General features: G+C 57.5%; 1 protein-coding gene across 4 annotated transcripts in view; it reads left to right on the forward strand.

The window, feature by feature from the left end:
- Window positions 1-22: 22 nt before the first annotated feature.
- The window catches only part of COPE (COPI coat complex subunit epsilon), a 19,232-nt gene continuing 3,645 nt past the window's right edge, over window positions 23-15,609 (forward strand). For 2 of the 4 annotated variants that reach the window (XM_032267851.1, XM_032267852.1), the window contains exons 1-7: window positions 23-269; window positions 5,000-5,062; window positions 6,243-6,343; window positions 10,556-10,708; window positions 11,927-11,980; window positions 12,523-12,604; window positions 13,906-14,061. In XM_032267851.1, coding sequence (XP_032123742.1) covers window positions 144-269; window positions 5,000-5,062; window positions 6,243-6,343; window positions 10,556-10,708; window positions 11,927-11,980; window positions 12,523-12,604; window positions 13,906-14,061 — 735 coding nt within the window. In that variant the 5' untranslated portion in view covers window positions 23-143. The remainder of the gene's footprint in view (window positions 270-4,999; window positions 5,063-6,242; window positions 6,344-10,555; window positions 10,709-11,926; window positions 11,981-12,522; window positions 12,605-13,905; window positions 14,062-15,609) is intronic. The other 2 variants (XM_032267853.1, XM_032267854.1) reach the window with 2 other exon arrangements.

The following is a 15,609-nucleotide window of genomic DNA, read 5'->3' on the forward strand; positions in this document are numbered from 1 at the left end:
GGTTATCATTGTAGAGTTTCCCATTGGCTTACTTCGCCACCACTCGGAAGAAGTAAACTACATTTCCCAGCGTGCCCCATGTCGGGATCTTGCTTCCGGCCGACGTGTCTTTCAGGAAGAGGAGCGGGTGACAAGTAAGCGACATGGCGCCTCCGGCCCCCGGCCCAGCCTCCGGTGGCTCCGGGGAAGTGGACGAGCTGTTCGACGTGAAGAACGCCTTCTATATCGGCAGCTACCAGCAGTGCATAAACGAGGCGCAGCGGGTGAAGGTGCGGCCGCGCAGGGGCGCGGGGACGCTGGGGGCGGAGGCGCAGGACGCTTCCTGGTGGCCGCGATCCGCGTTCTGCGTCTGAAAACTTTCTTTTCTCGCGTTTTTTGGGCACCTGTTCACAGTTCAGTGAGGAATAATCACTGTCCCATGACAGAACCCAGAGCAGTAACAGTTTACGGTTCTGCTCACTGGTGCAGCGCTCTCTCTGCGCCCTTGGACGCGTTTGCATAGTGGAGGTGTTTATGCTGCTGTAGTGACAAGAAGTATTTTTTGTCTAGCTATACCCTTAGTTCCCTTGAGGTGGGGATTGTTGTTTATCCTCATTTTACCGATTAGAACACCAAAGTTCAGAGGGAGAAACCGCTTCCCCGACGTTTCCCTGCCCACCAAGTCCGGTTATTTCTCCCAGAGCTTACCCATTCATTCATTCATTCATTCATTCATTCATTTATTCATTTATTCATTCATTCTTCATTAAGCACTTTTATTATGGAACGGGCACTGTATTCCGCTGGACTCAGAATGATTACAGATAGTTTCCCAGCGCAGTGGCTCATGCCTGTAATTCCGGCGCTTTGGGAGGCCGAGGCAGGCGGATCGCAGGAGCTCAGGAGTTGGAGACCAGCCTGGGCAACATGGTGAAACCCTAACTCTACTAAAAATGCAAAAATTAACCGCGCGTGGTGGCGGGCACCTGTAATCCTAGCTACTCGGGAGGCTGAGACAGAAGAATCGCATGAACCCGGGAGGCTGAGGTTGTAGTGAGCCAAGATCACGCCACTGCACTCCAGCCTGGGTGACAAAATTGTGAGAATTAAAGAAAGAGGAAAGAAACAGGAAAGGTGGCTTGCCAGTCGAGACAGGTTTATTTTCTCTAAAATAAACCTGAGAGGTGCCTTCTAGCCGAGTTGGGTCAGAGGCACTCTTTTACAGTCTAAAGGTTTTTAAAGATTCAGAGTGGGGGAGTTGATCAGAGGCTTGGGCTGCTTCTGTGTCTCTTTGTTGTGCTTCTCTGGGAGGGATAGTTGTGTGTCTGTTTCCGAACGTCTTTATACAGCTGCAGGCATACTCCCGAGTCTGCTTCAACTTCCCTGTCTTAGTACACCTGAAAGGAAAGGAATGTGCTTATTAAAGCCCACTGTTTTACTGGGGCCCATTGTATGAGGGTGAAGCTCCGCAGTTACCCAAAAGCCTTTCCCCCACCTCCCTCTGTGCCCCAGCTGTCTTATCTGTGTTTTACTGTCTGCTTTTTCTGGTTGCTTCTTGTTAGAAGAGAAGTGATTTCCTTGAAATGCGTGAGGCTAGAGAGAGAGCTGGAACTTAAAGTGGCAGTGTTTGTCCAAGATGAGGGTACTCCTGCTCTGTCAAAAGTGAAACCTTGTCTCAGAAAAAATCTGCCTGCCTCGGCCTCCCAAAGCCCTGGGATTACAGCCGTGAGCCATCGCACTGAACCAAAAAAAAAAAAAAAAAAAAAAAAAAATTTTTTTACAGGTTTTTCTCCCTCCCCCAAACCCCCCCGGGGGAAAAAAAAAAAAAAAAAAAAAGGCAGAGGAAGATTTGAAACACAGAGAGGAGGCAGAGATGGGAGTGATGTGGCCCCAAGCTGAGGAATGTCACAGTCACCAGAAGCTGGGAAAGGCAGGGAAGTATCCTCCCCTAGAGCTTTTGTAGGGAGTGTGGCTCTCCTGACACCCTGACTTGGGACTAATGGCCTCCAGGACTGTGACTGTGAGGGAATTTTTTTTTTTTTTTTTTTTGAACGGAGTCTCGCTCTTTCGCCCAGGCTGGAGTGCAATGGTGCAATCTCAGCTCACAGCAGCCTCCAACTCCCAGGTTCAAGCTGTTCTCCTGCCTCAGCCTCCTGAGTAGGTGGGATTACAAGCGTGTGCCAGCACACCTGGCTAATTTTTGAGGAATACATTTTTTAAGCCTTCTGGTCTGTGGTGGTTCATGACAGTGGCCTGAGCAGCCTAAGATAGTCCCACCTGAGGTGGCCCCAGGGAGAGCACCTGACATGTCTTTACCCTTTGTTGACACTAGCACTAGGCTACCATCCTGACATTTCTGGGTTTCTCAGACATTTGTCAGTTGCCCACAAGGTGGCAGGCACCGCCCAGCTGCTGGGGTTGAAGCAGCTCACAGGCCTTGAGTTGCTGATGGCGCAGTGCAGCCTGGTCATTGGCTACTGGGACAAAGGGGAGGAGTCACTACCCCCAGCTTTGCGGCTACAGGGCCCCCATCCTGTCACCTGCCTTCCTAGACAATACCACAGCTGCATCTTAAGCCACCTGGGGCCAGTGCTGGGGCCACCCTAGGGCCAGGTGACCTTGGTGGACGTGGCCTCCTGCCTTTGCTGGTGTCTGGGTTCCCCAGTGATCCCAGTGAGCCATTGGGAGAGCAGCGCTCTCCCTCCCTGGGACACACATGCGTCCTGATGGTGGGATCGTCCCTGGGAATCAAAGAAAACCACAAAGGTTCCAGAGCCTCACGTCAGGGTCACGGTGTCCGCATTTGTTGTTGTCTTCTTGGCGCTCTTCTCTCTCCAGTGCGCTCTGCAGCCTCTGAGCACTAATGCACGGACAGTCTCCTGGGCACCTGCATTTCACACGGGCGGCCGAGGCCACCCCGTGCCCGCCATGGCACCCCACTGTGCCCTTGCTTTGAAAGCCCCGACAGCCAGCTTTTGTCTCTTTTTTTTTTTCCTAAAGGTAGACAGGGTCTCACTGTCACCCAGGCCGCAGTGCAGTGCAGTGACATGATCATAGTCTCCTCTAGCCTTGACCTCCCAGGCTCGAGCAATCCTCCTTCATCAGCCCCCCGAGTTTCTGGGACTACAGGTGCACGTCACGACACCCAGCCAATTTTTTAAATTTCTTATAAACACAGGGTCTCAGACCAGGCGCGGTGGCTCATGCCCGTAATCCCAGCACTTTGGGAGGCCAAGGCAGGTGGATCATGAGGTCAGGAGATCAAGACCATCCTGGCCAACATGGCAAAACCCAGTCTCTACTAAAAATACAAAAATTAGCTGGGCGTGGTGGTGGGTGCCTGTAGTCCCAGATAATCAGGAGGCTGAGGCAGGAGAATCGCTTGAACCTTGGAGGCAGAGGTTGCAGTGAGCCGAGGTCATCATGCCACTACATTCCAGCCTGGGCCACAGAGTGCAACACGGTCTCAAAAAAAAAAAAACCACACACACACGGAGTCTTGCTATGTTGCCTACACTGGTCTCAAACCCCTGGACTTAAGCATTCCTCCTGCTTTGGCTTCCCAAAGCACTGGGATTACAGGTGTCAATCACCATACCTAGCCTCTCTCTTTTTACCTTTTGTGTGTGTGTGTGTGTGAGACAGAGTTTCACTCCTGTTGCCCAGGCTGGAGTGCAATGGCGCGATCACGGCTCACTGCATCCTCCACCTCCCAGGTTCAAGCAGTTCTCCTGCCTCAGCCTCCCAAGTAGCTGGGATTGCAGGCACGCGCCACCATGCCCAGCTAATTTTGTATTTGTAGTAGAGGTGAAGTTTCTCCATGTTGGTCAGGCTGGTCTCGAACTCCTGACCTCAGGTGATCCACCTGCCTCGGCTTCCCAAAGTGCTGGGATTACAGGCCAGAGTTAGTTATTTAGAAGATATCTCATTCCAAATCACAGCCAGATACCTAGTCTGGCTACTGGAGCCTGAACAGAAGCTGCTGGGGCCTCTTGGCAACGCCAGCCTAAGTCAGGCTGGGGCCAGGTCTTCGGTGGAGATGAGGGATGAGGACACGTTTGACACCCACGCTCCTCCCTCAGGCAGGGGAGAAAGAAGAGATTTGTCTTGGAATCTGTGGTTCTTGGCCTCAAGGAACAGGGTAGCATAGCCCCCCCCTTTGGGCGCTGGATCCTTTGCCCCTGTGCCATGGCAGCTGGCAGGTCCTCTTGCTGAGAGCCCTCTCAGTCCCTCCCATTTAGAGGTTGTTGGAGTGACGATGCCAAGGTGGCTGGGCCCCTCCCCAATTGCACTTTCCTCCCGAAGCCCCCAGGCGCCTGTGCGAGCACCCTCAGGCCACAGGCTGAGCTGCACTGTGTCCACCTGCGTGGGCACCCTGGGAAGTCAGCCAGCCCCTGGGGGCACTCTGCGAAGCGGTGTTCCAGAGGAGGGCCCCAGCCTCCCTGCCTGGCCTGGGCCCAGGGGCAGCTTCCTGATCGTCCCAAAATGGGTGTTGCCACAGGTCACCTCCCTCCTGCTCCTCAGTTCTGTGTGGTGGCTGGGCCGTGGGGGTGTAGCCCAAGTACAGGGCCGTCCCCAGGCTCTCCCCTGGCCAGGGCTGGGCACAGATGTTACCACACTGGGACAGCCAAACTGAGCTCAAAATGTCTTGAGTCAAAAACAGAACAGAATCAAGCCACAGTGGCCCCAGGCCCAGCAGTTAGAGGTGCGGGCACTGCCCTGGCTCCTTGAGTGTGGCTGGAGCAGGCACTGGACTTTGGGAGCAAGTCTTCTTCCTGGGGTGGTGTCGGGGTGGGATGAGATCAGGTACCCCTGGGCAGGGTGCCCCCAGCGGAAGCCACTCTCAAGCTCCCCAAGGTCACGGGCAGTGGAGGATCGAGCTGGGACTCAGACCTTCAACCCTGCTGGAGAAGTCACCTGTCCCCAGCGTACAGGGGCCTGTCTGTCTGTCATGCTCACCCTGTGTTGTGTGGGCGGCACGGGGCCTCCTGTGCATCATGACCCACGTTGGTTCCCACAGCTGTCAAGCCCAGAGAGAGACGTGGAAAGGGATGTCTTCCTGTATAGAGCGTACCTTGCGCAGGTGAGTGATGGCCCCGGGCTGGGGGCGAGAGTGATGAACAGAGTAGAGGGTGGGGCTGGGGGCAGGAAGGCACCACAGAGCAGGCGGCAGGGACCCAGGCCTGCGCGTCCAGTGACTGTGAACAGCCAGCGCAGCCAGCACGTGAAGGCAGCTGTGTCACGCAGGCCCGAGACTACCGAGGCCAGGGAGCCTGGGTCACAGCTTCTTGATTTTTATTTATTTATTTAGAGACAGAGTCTCCCTCTGTCGCCCAGGCTGGAGTGCAGTGGCGTGATCTCCGCTCACCGAAACCTCCGTCTCCCGGGTTCAAGGGATTCTCTTGCCTCAGCCTCCCAAATGGCTGGGATTATGGGCACCCACCACCACGTCCAGCTAATTTTTGTACTTGTAGTAGAGATGGAGTTTCTCCATGTTGGCCAGGCTGGTCTCAAACTCCTGACCTCAGGTGATCCACCTGCCTCAGCCTCCCAAAGAGCTGGAATTACAGGCGTGAGCCACTGTGCCTGGCTGATTTTTTTTTTTTTTTTTTAAATAATTTGTAGGAGCAAGGCACGGTGGCTCACACCTGTAATCCCAGCAGTTGGGGAGGCTGAGGTGGGAGGATCACTTGAAGCCAGGAGTTCAAGACCAGCCTGGGCAACATAATGAGACCTCCATCTCTACAAAAAATTTTAAAAATAAGCCAGGCATGATGGCATGTGCCTGGAGTCCCAGCTACTTGGGAGGCTGGGAGGGCTGGGCCCCTGGCTGCAGATGTGACCGTAGTGTCATTGTGGTCCTCCTTGAGAGGGACAGTGGGTAGGCCGGGGCTGGCTGGGGGCATGTCCTGCTTAGTAGAATCACATGCCACAGCCCCCAGTCGCTACTGCTGCCCTGCCCCCGATGACACGCCCATCCTCGTCCACCAGAGGTGGACAGCTCAGGGGGATAGACAGTAACCCGCCAGGGTCCCCAGCTCAAAGCATGGGCAACCCTGAAGATGAAGACACACCTGGCTGCTCCTGACAGGTGATGCCATGCCCACCTCCACCATGTACTGCAGTGGGGGTGGCCCTTGCTGGGTTGAGGGGTCCGTGGTAGGGCAGGGGCATCCCACCTGGGGCTTTCCCTGCCAAGCCGAGGACATGGAAATCCTCTGGGGTGGGCGGGCGAGCAAGCTGACGCCTTGTCCCCACTGCAGAGGAAGTTTGGCGTGGTCCTGGACGAGATCAAACCCTCCTCGGCCCCCGAGCTCCAGGCTGTTCGCATGTTCGCTGACTACCTCGCCCACGAGAGCCGGAGGTGAGGCCCCAGAGGGCAGACTGGCCTGGGGCGTGGGGCCTTCTCTGAGGCCTATTGGTTATGAACCTGGGGGGGCGGTGGGCGTGGTGTGCAGCACACAGCATCCTCAGATGAGGTGCCTCTCCCCTCTACCCCCTGCTTTTTTGTGTCTTCAGTTTCCCTCACCTGCACAGCAGTAAGGGCTGGTGATGGACCCTGCTTCAAAGGGGAGAGTCAGAGGCAGTGCTGTGTGTGCACCTGCCCTCAGGGCCCACAAGGTACTCTCTGGACCTAGAACTGAGAATGTCAATCAATGAGCAGCCCTCTGTACCACCGAGACCCCACGATAGCCCAGGGCTCAGCGGGGTGGGCCTTCCAATCAGTTTCTTTTTCTTTTTTTCTTTCTTCTTTTTTTCTTTTTCGTGCCGGAGTCTCCCTCTGTTGCCCAGGCTGGAATGTAATCGTGTGATCTCAGCTCACTGCAACCTCCACCTCCTGGGTTCAAACGATTTTCCTGTCTCAGCCTCCTGAGTAACTGGAACTACGGCCATGTGCCACCACACCCAGCTCATTTTTGTTATTTTAGCAGAGACGGGGTTTTACCATGTTGCCCAGGGTGGTCTCGAACTCCTGAGCTCAGGCGATCTGGCTGTCTCTCCCAAATGCGATCAGTTTTCTAGTCCCAGCTAGTCAGGGACTGTATCCTGCCAGTGTCCCCCCTGGAGCCCAGGTAGAGGGCAGGTGAGGCCATGCCAGTCCTGCCCCTGAGCCACAGGCCAGCGTTGGTCAAACGCCCATGGGCAGCAGCCAAAGGGAGAGGGGGCTGGGCTGTGGGGACCCAAGAACCCTGCCCGCTCCTGCTGTGGGGTTGGAGTGAGGGTCTGGGACGGGGAGACTGCTGTGATCCTGTTCTTCCTTGGCCCACGGAGGCAGCGCCCTGACTACTGCCTCCCTTCACCCAAAGATGCTGGGATTCCTGGGAGCTGACTCCTGTGCAGAGGCAGCATAGTGGGGTGAATGGGGTCCGCCAAAAGTCATGTCCGTATCCCATCCCACATGCTTGTGAATGTGATACCATTTTAAAACAGTGTCTCTGGTCTACGGCCATACCACCGTCAACGCTTCCGATTTTGTCTGATCTCAGAAGCTAAGCAGGGTCGGGCCTGGTTAGTACTTGGATGGGAGAAAAAGCATCTTTGCCAATCAAATTAAGAGATGAGGAGATGAAGACATGGTGGATTTAGGGTGGGCCCTAGAGCCAAGGACTTGTGTCCTTATAAGAGATAAAAGCAGATCACCTGAGGTCAGGAGTTTTCAAGACCAGACTGGCCAACATGGAGAAACCCCGTTTCTATTAAAAAAACAGAATTAATAGGGCGTGATGGCACGTGTCTGTGATCCCAGCTACTAGGAGGGCCGAGGCAGGAGAATCGCTTGAACCAGGGAAACGGAGATTGCAGTGAGCCAAGATTGTGCCAGTGCACTCCAGCCTGGGTGACAGAGGGGGGCTGTCTCCAAAAAAAAAAAAAAAAAATGGGGAGGGGGCAGGCACAGTGGTTTACCCTGTAATCCCAGCACTTTGGGAGGCTGAGGTGGGTGGATCACAAGGTCAAAAGATTGACACCATCCTGGCCAACATGGTGAAACCCCATGTCTACTAAAAATACAAAAATTAGCTGGGCACAGTGGTGTGCACCTGTAATCCCAGCTACTCAGGAGACTGAGGCAGGAGAATCGCTTGAACCCAGGAGGCGGAGTTTGCAGTGAGCCGAGATGGTACCACCGCACTCCAGCCTGGTGACAGAGTGAGACTCTGTCTCAAAAAAAAAAAAAGGGCCAGGCACAGCCGACAGCATTAAGCCCACGTGACAACAGAGACAGACTGGTGTGACATGTCTGCCAGCTGAGGAGCGCCAAGAATGGCTGGCAGCCACGAGAGCTGGGGGAGAGGTGTGGGACGGCCTCGCCCTCCAGCCTCCACATGGAGCCAGCCCTGCCGCCACCTTGACTGCAGACTCGGGCCTCCAGAGCTGACAGAAACGAAGCCTTGGAGTCCTCAGACTGCCCAGGTTGTGGCGCTTTGCCACAGCAGCTCCAGAACATTCGGATGGACGACCTCCCAGGGTCACTGTTTCTCCCACCCGGCACTTCACCAGCTGGGGTGAAGGCGGGGAACCCTGGGTCCCCCAGGAGCAGCGGCTGCTGTGAGCATCACAGAAAATAGCCCTGGAGAGCAGGTGGTCCAGCCAGGCGCTTGTGCTGCGTCTCTCCGGCCGCATAGCCGCTGCCTCACTGGCAGGACGCCCTGGGACTGCAGGAGCCTCCATGAATAATTGGTTTTGGTTTTGAGTTGTTTTTTTTTGTTTTGAGACGGAGTTTTTTGCTCTGTTGCCGAGGCCGGAGTGCAATGGTGTGATCTCAGCTCACCGCAACCTCCGCCTCCCGGGTTCAAGCAATTTTCCCACCTCAGCCTCCTGAGTAACTAGGATTGCAGGCATATGCCACCATGCCCGGCTTTTTTTTTTTTTTTTTTAAATAGTAGAGACAGGGTTTCACCATGTTGATCAGGCTGGTCTTGAACTCCTGACCTCGTGATCTACCCGCCTCAGCCTCCCAAAGTGCTGGGATTACAGGTATGAGCCAGGGCACCAGGCTGTTTTTTTTTTTTTTTTTTCTTGAGATAGGGTCTTGCTCTTTCGCTCAGCCTGGCCTACAGTGGCATAATCTTGGCTCACTGCTGCCTTGATCTCCCAGGCTCAAGTGATCCTCCCACCTCAGCCTCCCAAGTGGCTGGGACTACAGGCACGACGTACCACCATGCCCAGCTAATTTTGGTGTTTTTTGTAAAGATGGGGTTTCATCATGTTGCCCAGGCTGGTCTCGAACTCCTGGGCTCGTGATCCGCCCAGCAATTGTTTTTGTTGCTGTTTGTTTTTGAGATGGTCTCGCTCTGCCGCCGAGGCTGGAGTGCACAGGTGCAACCACAGCTCACTGCAGCTTCAGCCTCCCGGGCTGAAGCCATCCTCCTGCCTCAGCCTCCCAAGTAGTTGGGACTACAGGTGCCACCAGGTCCAGCTGACATTTTTGTAGAAAAAGGGGTCCTATTATGTTGCACAGCATGGTCTTGAACTCCTGAGCTTAAGCAATCCTCCTGCCTTGGCCTCCCAAAATACTGGGGTTACAGACACGCCATGGCACCTGGCCCCATTGGTTTGTAACACCTTAGGATGACAACTTTCCGGTACCAATACTGCAACAGCCGGCAGCGTTTACGCACCCTTCATGTGCCGGAGCCTCAGGAAGCTTCGTAAGGTGGCCTTGAGTGCTCCTTGCTCCATCCCATGTGACCCCTGTAACATGGTCCCTCAGCACGGGGGAAACAGACTCTGACCTGAAGTCACTTGTCTGTCAGGCCTGGCACCATGGGGCGTCCTCAGTGGAGCCTGGTTGGTGACAGACATGCTGTGCTCTTGGTGACCCAGGCCCTGGGCAGACAGCCCCCCGATCCGCCTGGATGCTTATGGGATCACAGGGGTGCGTGTGGACCCAGGGGAACACCAGCTTTGGTCTAGGGTATCTCTGTCGCCTGCCTTCTCTTGCCAGCTGCTCAGTAGCCATGGGGCATGGAGGGTCTGGGTCCAGTTGGGGACACGGAGGCGAGTGACCTGTGCCCTCAGGGGAGCCCAACCGGTCCTCAGCCTCACCTGGGCTTAAGCTTGGCCGTGGCCTGCAGCACGCTGGTCATCTTCAGGGTGCAGCTGGCCTGCTGGACTTTCAGGGACTGCGGGCAGCCACCCTGGCAGTGGGGGTGCCCCAGGGCTCCCATCCTTCTGCATGGCCCCTTGGCACCCCAGCCAAGCTCCTGCTAGAAGATTTGGCCTTGAAGTCCACAGGGCTGATTGGTTATGGTCAGGAATCCCAGCTGGGCCTACCACCCTCCTTGGGAAAGTGGGTGAGGTTGGTGTCAGACTGGCGGTGCCTCCTCATGTCTCCTTGGGCACCCCATCCCACGTGCCCCAGCCTTGGGATCCTTGTCTGGACCGGCATAAGAGGTGCCTCATAGGGAGGGAGGGAGGGCATGTCGGGGATGCTCGATGCTCAGCCTGCAGCTGCTCTGCACCCACAGTGCCTGGCTCACCCTCTCTGGGCCTGTCTGCTCCCAAGGAAGGGGAGCCTCTGAGATCCCGCAGGGCTGCCCCAGCTGTGGGTCCTGAGCATCTCTGTGTCTTGCAGGGACAGCATCGTGGCCGAGCTGGACCGAGAGATGAGCAGGAGCGTGGACGTGACCAACACCACCTTCCTGCTCATGGCCGCCTCTGTCTATCTCCATGACCAGAACCCGGACGCCGCCCTGCGTGCCCTGCACCAGGGGGACAGCCTGGAGTGGTGAGTGGCCGCCCTGCTCTGGGGCCAGCCTGGGAGGCAGGTGCCCCTTACCACATCTCCAGGCTGCGCACGCATGGCCTGACTGGCCGTCGTCATGGGAGCAGGGAGTGAGGTGGCGCTGAAACGAGGCCCCGGCCTGTTGTCCAGGCTCCAAGGACACGGTGCCCAGGCTGCAAACCCTCTGTTCCCAAGGGCAGAGCAGAAAGCAGCTTTGTCTCTGTTTGGCTTCTGTGTCCCCACCCCCCCCACAAAGCCTTCTGTGCCTCGGCCCTGGGCCCAGTCTCTCAGGCCTCCCCAGGCCCCCGACACTGGCCCTCCCCCAAGGCCCTCTGGGGTTGGGGTGCTGGAGCCCTGCAGAGTGAGTTCGGTGCCCCCTCCACCCCACGATGTGACTCTGGGCCGTGTCCAGGGCACTGGTCACAGAAAGCGTGTCGGCTTTTCCTGGCGAGCTGTCGTGGAGTGCCTGCCTTCCGCTGTGAGTCCCAAGCTGGGCATTACATGGGGGCTGTGCATCTGCTTCTGTCCCACCTCCATCCACGGAGGGCGGCAGCCAGGCGTGGTGGCGTGCACCCGTTCCAGCTGCTCAGGAGGCGGAAGCGGGAAGTGGAGGCTGCGGTGAGCTGTGATGTCGCCGCTGCTCTCCAGCCTGGGCAGCCAGACCCTGTCTCACAAAAAAAAAAAATTAAAAGAAAAGCAATAGGGATGTCACGCTGCCGGGGGACTGGCGGACGCGGTGCTGGGCCAGGTGCTGGGCCAGGCGCTGGCTCCTGTTGGTGGTCACGGCCGCCTGGGGCCAAGAGGGATGAGGGGACCTGCAGGGAGTGGGTGGCCCCAGGACCCCGCTGCTGGTGCAGGGCAGGTGCATGCCTGTCCTCTGGGGCCTTGTTCCTGAGCACCCACTGCCGCGGGGTGTTGAGTCCGGGCAGGGTGCTCTGTCTGCAGGCACAGCCTATGGAGGCTGCTGCTTCTCCTGTGGGCAGTGAGTGGGCCACGGACTACAGCCCCGCCCTGGGGACCCCTGGCCCCGCAGAGCTCCCGGGCCTGAGCGAGCTGAGTGATGACATGTGGGAGTGCAGGTGTCCCCCTCTGCTGGACAGGGCTGGTGATCCTAAGCAGACAGCTTAGGAACATTCCAGACACAGTGTGAACCCTGGGTGTAGAGGGGCCGTGCAGTGTGTGTGTGGCCACCTGCTGACCGTCACCCACCCTGTCCTGCAGCACAGCCATGACCGTGCAGATCCTGCTGAAGCTGGACCGCCTAGACCTCGCCCGGTGAGCCCTCCCGCCCCTCTCTACCACACGAGCCACAGCCCGGCCACATTGGGACCCCATGGCCCAGAGTGTCTGTGGTTACGTCATTACTCTTGATGTCCGTGTGGCTGGCCATCACTCAGCCCCTCTCTGCAGTATTTTGCCAGGGAGGAGGGCCATGGCTATCTGTGCCTCAGTTTCTCTTTATGTAGTGGGTGGCGGGCCTGTCCCACAGGGTGAGGGTGGGCTTTGTGGAGGGAGTGGAGGCTGTGCCTGGAGGAACATGTCACTTGGCCAGCTTGTAACTGTGCCATGGGGCCAGCGGGGCCTGCACATGGCCACCCTGGGGGTCCATAGCTGGCTCCAGTCCAGCCTTCCCGGGGCCTGCATGTGGCCGAACAGGCAGGGCAGCTTAGGCACTCAGTTGCGGGGGATGTGTGTGCCGGGGAACACGTGGCAGGGGCCATCCCTGAGTTCCACTGGGCGCCAATTGGGAACAAGGCAGGGATGGCCAGGCCGGGTCCTCGCCCACTCAGCCCCTCCTTCCTCCGTCCCCGCCCCAGGAAGGAGCTGAAGAGAATGCAGGACCTGGATGAGGACGCCACCCTCACCCAGCTCGCCACCGCCTGGGTCAGCCTGGCCACGGTGAGTCCCGGGCCACAGAGCAGGTGGACATTGCAGGCACCTGGCTGAGCGGGGTCTGTGGGCACCCTGCACCTATGTCCAGGTTTGCCGGCCACTCCAGTGGGACTCCAGGATCAGGCATGGCCCCTGCCCGCCTGGCACAGCTCTCATGGCCCCTGCCCGCCTGGCACAGCTCTCAGCCTTGACTCCATTCCGGCTTCTCACAGCCAAGCAACTCGGCCAAAGCCAAGAGATGGCGGCGGGCAGGGACGGGCGTTCCTGAGCCAGAGGTGCAGGCCTCTGCCACGACTAGCGGCCCAGCCACCCTGGCAGCCCCTCCTCCCCATAGGGCTTCCTGGGGTTTCCTTCGGCTCAGCTCTGCTCTCCGGGGTCCTGGTCCCCAGCCAGGGACAGGGTCCAGTGTTCCCATAGCAGCGCTGGAGACGTCCTCCGCTCCCAGGCCTAGGCATCTCCGCCTGGCAACAGCCCCCTCCTGGTTTCTGGGACCTGGCCCCCTTCTGAGCCACCCTTTTGTGCAGGCCTGTTAAAATGTACGCCCTGGGCCGGGTGCAGTGGCTCACACCTGTAATCCCAGCACTTTTGGAGGCCAAGGTGGGCGGATCACGAGGTCAGGAGTTTGAGACCAGCCTGGCCAACATGGTGAAACCCCGTCTCTACTAAAAATACAAAAATTAGCTGGCCGTGGTGATGCACAGCTGTAAGCCCAGCTACTCAGGAGGCTGAGGCAGGAGAATCTCTTGAGCCCAAGAGGCAGAGGTTGGGTGACAGAACGAGACTCCATTGCAAAAAAAACAACAATGTGCTCCGTGTCCCTGCTCCCCAGGAGGATGCAGCCTCACCCAGATGGACTTGCCGTGTCCGTCCAGTGTGATGGGACAGGTCCCAGGCAGCCCTCTTGGGTAGTTTGAGCTGTTTTCACAGCCTGCCTTGGCCTCAGGCTGCCCTGCAAGTGGCCCGCTGTCCCAAACAAGTGGACAGGTCAGGCTGCTGGTCACAGAGCTGACTCCTCGTCCGACGGGTCCGGTGACCCAGTAGTCCTCACTCAGACCCTGGCCCAGCCACCCGTGCACTGCACCCCTGGAAGCCCCAGGTTCCACCTCTGTGTGCCCAGTGCTCCGGGAGCCGGTGGGAGGTAGGGCAGGGGGCCTCAGCAGCAGCGTACAAGCTACCCGAGGTCTCTATGGTGATGAGTGGCCGTGCCGTGAACCTGGCACACCAGATTCGTCTCCGTGCAGTGCAGGAGTTGCCCCACTGTGGGAGGCGGCCGGAGCACAGGTGATAAAGCAGGACCCTCCCCACAGGGCGGTGAGAAGCTGCAGGATGCCTACTACATCTTCCAGGAGATGGCTGACAAGTGCTCGCCCACCCTGCTGCTGCTCAACGGGCAGGCGGCCTGCCACATGGCCCAGGGCCGCTGGGAGGCTGCCGAGGGCCTGCTGCAGGAGGCGCTGGACAAGGTAGGCACAGGCCTGTCCCGCAGTGGGGCCGGCGGGAAGCCAGGCGGCCGGAGGGCAGGGAGGACAGAAACAAGTGTAGCAGAGACCCATTGGGTATGCATGGGACCCCACAAAGCTCCTAAGGCCCAGTCAGCAGTGAGGCCTACAAAGCAGGGATCGTACCTGCAAATCAATCCAGATTCCGGCCTCACAAAAACAGGGCATCTAGGCAGCCTGGGCCTCAGTGACCTGAGCTGTCCTTGCTGTCACCCCAGAGCCTGCACATGTGACCCCTCACCTGAGTACATATTCAGTACTGGAGGGAGGCTCCCAGTCCTCATATAGAGTAGAGCATGCTGTGGACAGGAGGTGTCCCCTTCGTGGAGAGAGTGCCGCCTGCCCAGGGTGGCTGCAGCTGTCTCCTGCCTAGATATATATATATATATATATTTTTTTTTTATAAAGACGGGGTTTCACCATGTTGGTCAGGCTGGTCTTGAACCCCTGACCTCAGGTGATCCGCCTGCCTTGGCCTCCAAAGTGCTTGGATTACAGGCGTAAGCCACCATGCCCAGCCTGTCTTGGGCAAATCTTTAACTTCTCTTCATCTCCGTTTCCTCATCTCTATAATGGAAATAACAAGACTATTGTGAGGACTGTCAATGGATATAGAGTGCTTAACACATGGCAGCATAGTAAGTGCTCAGGAAAGGTTGCTATCCTGATGCTATCATACCATTCTATAATCGTTAACATAGATACAGAGGATGACTCACCTTTTGGTACATAGCAAATATACAACCCCCATCTCGCTCCCACCAAAAAGCCTAGGTCCTCTCTTTCAATTTTCTCCTTCCCTCCTTCCCTCCTGCCCACTCCCCCTCCTCGGCCCCTGGCCCCAGTGTGGTCTGGATGGGCCCCAGAGGGGCAGGGACAGAGACAGGACGTGGGGCTGTATCTGACAGGAACCCGAGGGGCTGGCCTGGGAGGGGATTGGGGCCCGGCTTCCTGAAGGGAGGATGGGCTAAGGCGGGCACACAGTAGTGGAGAAGATGCCCTCCTGGGCCCTCTTCATGGTCTCCTCCTGCCTCTTCCTGGCCCCTCAAAACCTGGCACAAGTCAGCAGCCAAGGTGAGGTGCATAGAGGGTGGAGATCACCTATGCCCAGGAGGAGGGAGCCCTGGGAGGTAATGCAGGGCTCTGGGAGGGGAAGATAGAATAAGAGCTCTCCTGCTGGTCCCCTACCCTTCCACATAAACATGCTGGGAGGACCCAGGGCCAACTCACCAGCTGTTCATCAGATGTCTCCTTGCTGGCCTCGGACTCAGAGCCCCTGAAGTGTTTCTCCCGAACATTTGAGGACCTCACTTGCTTCTGGGATGAGGAAGAGGCAGCGCCCAGTGGAACATACCAGCTGCTGTACGCCTACCAGGGGTAGGTGCTGGGCTGTGCCCCACATTCCATATATCTTTCCCTGTACTTAGCTGAGTCCCACTCCAGCAGCTTCCCTGCCTATCAGAGGACCATTCTGAATGTAAGCCCTAAGTAGCCACTTTTCGAACAGTTGTA

This window comes from Sapajus apella, unplaced genomic scaffold (genome assembly GCF_009761245.1).
Source record: "Sapajus apella isolate SASKATOON/1434 unplaced genomic scaffold, GSC_monkey_1.0 scaffold173, whole genome shotgun sequence".
Classification (NCBI taxonomy): domain Eukaryota; kingdom Metazoa; phylum Chordata; class Mammalia; order Primates; family Cebidae; genus Sapajus; species Sapajus apella.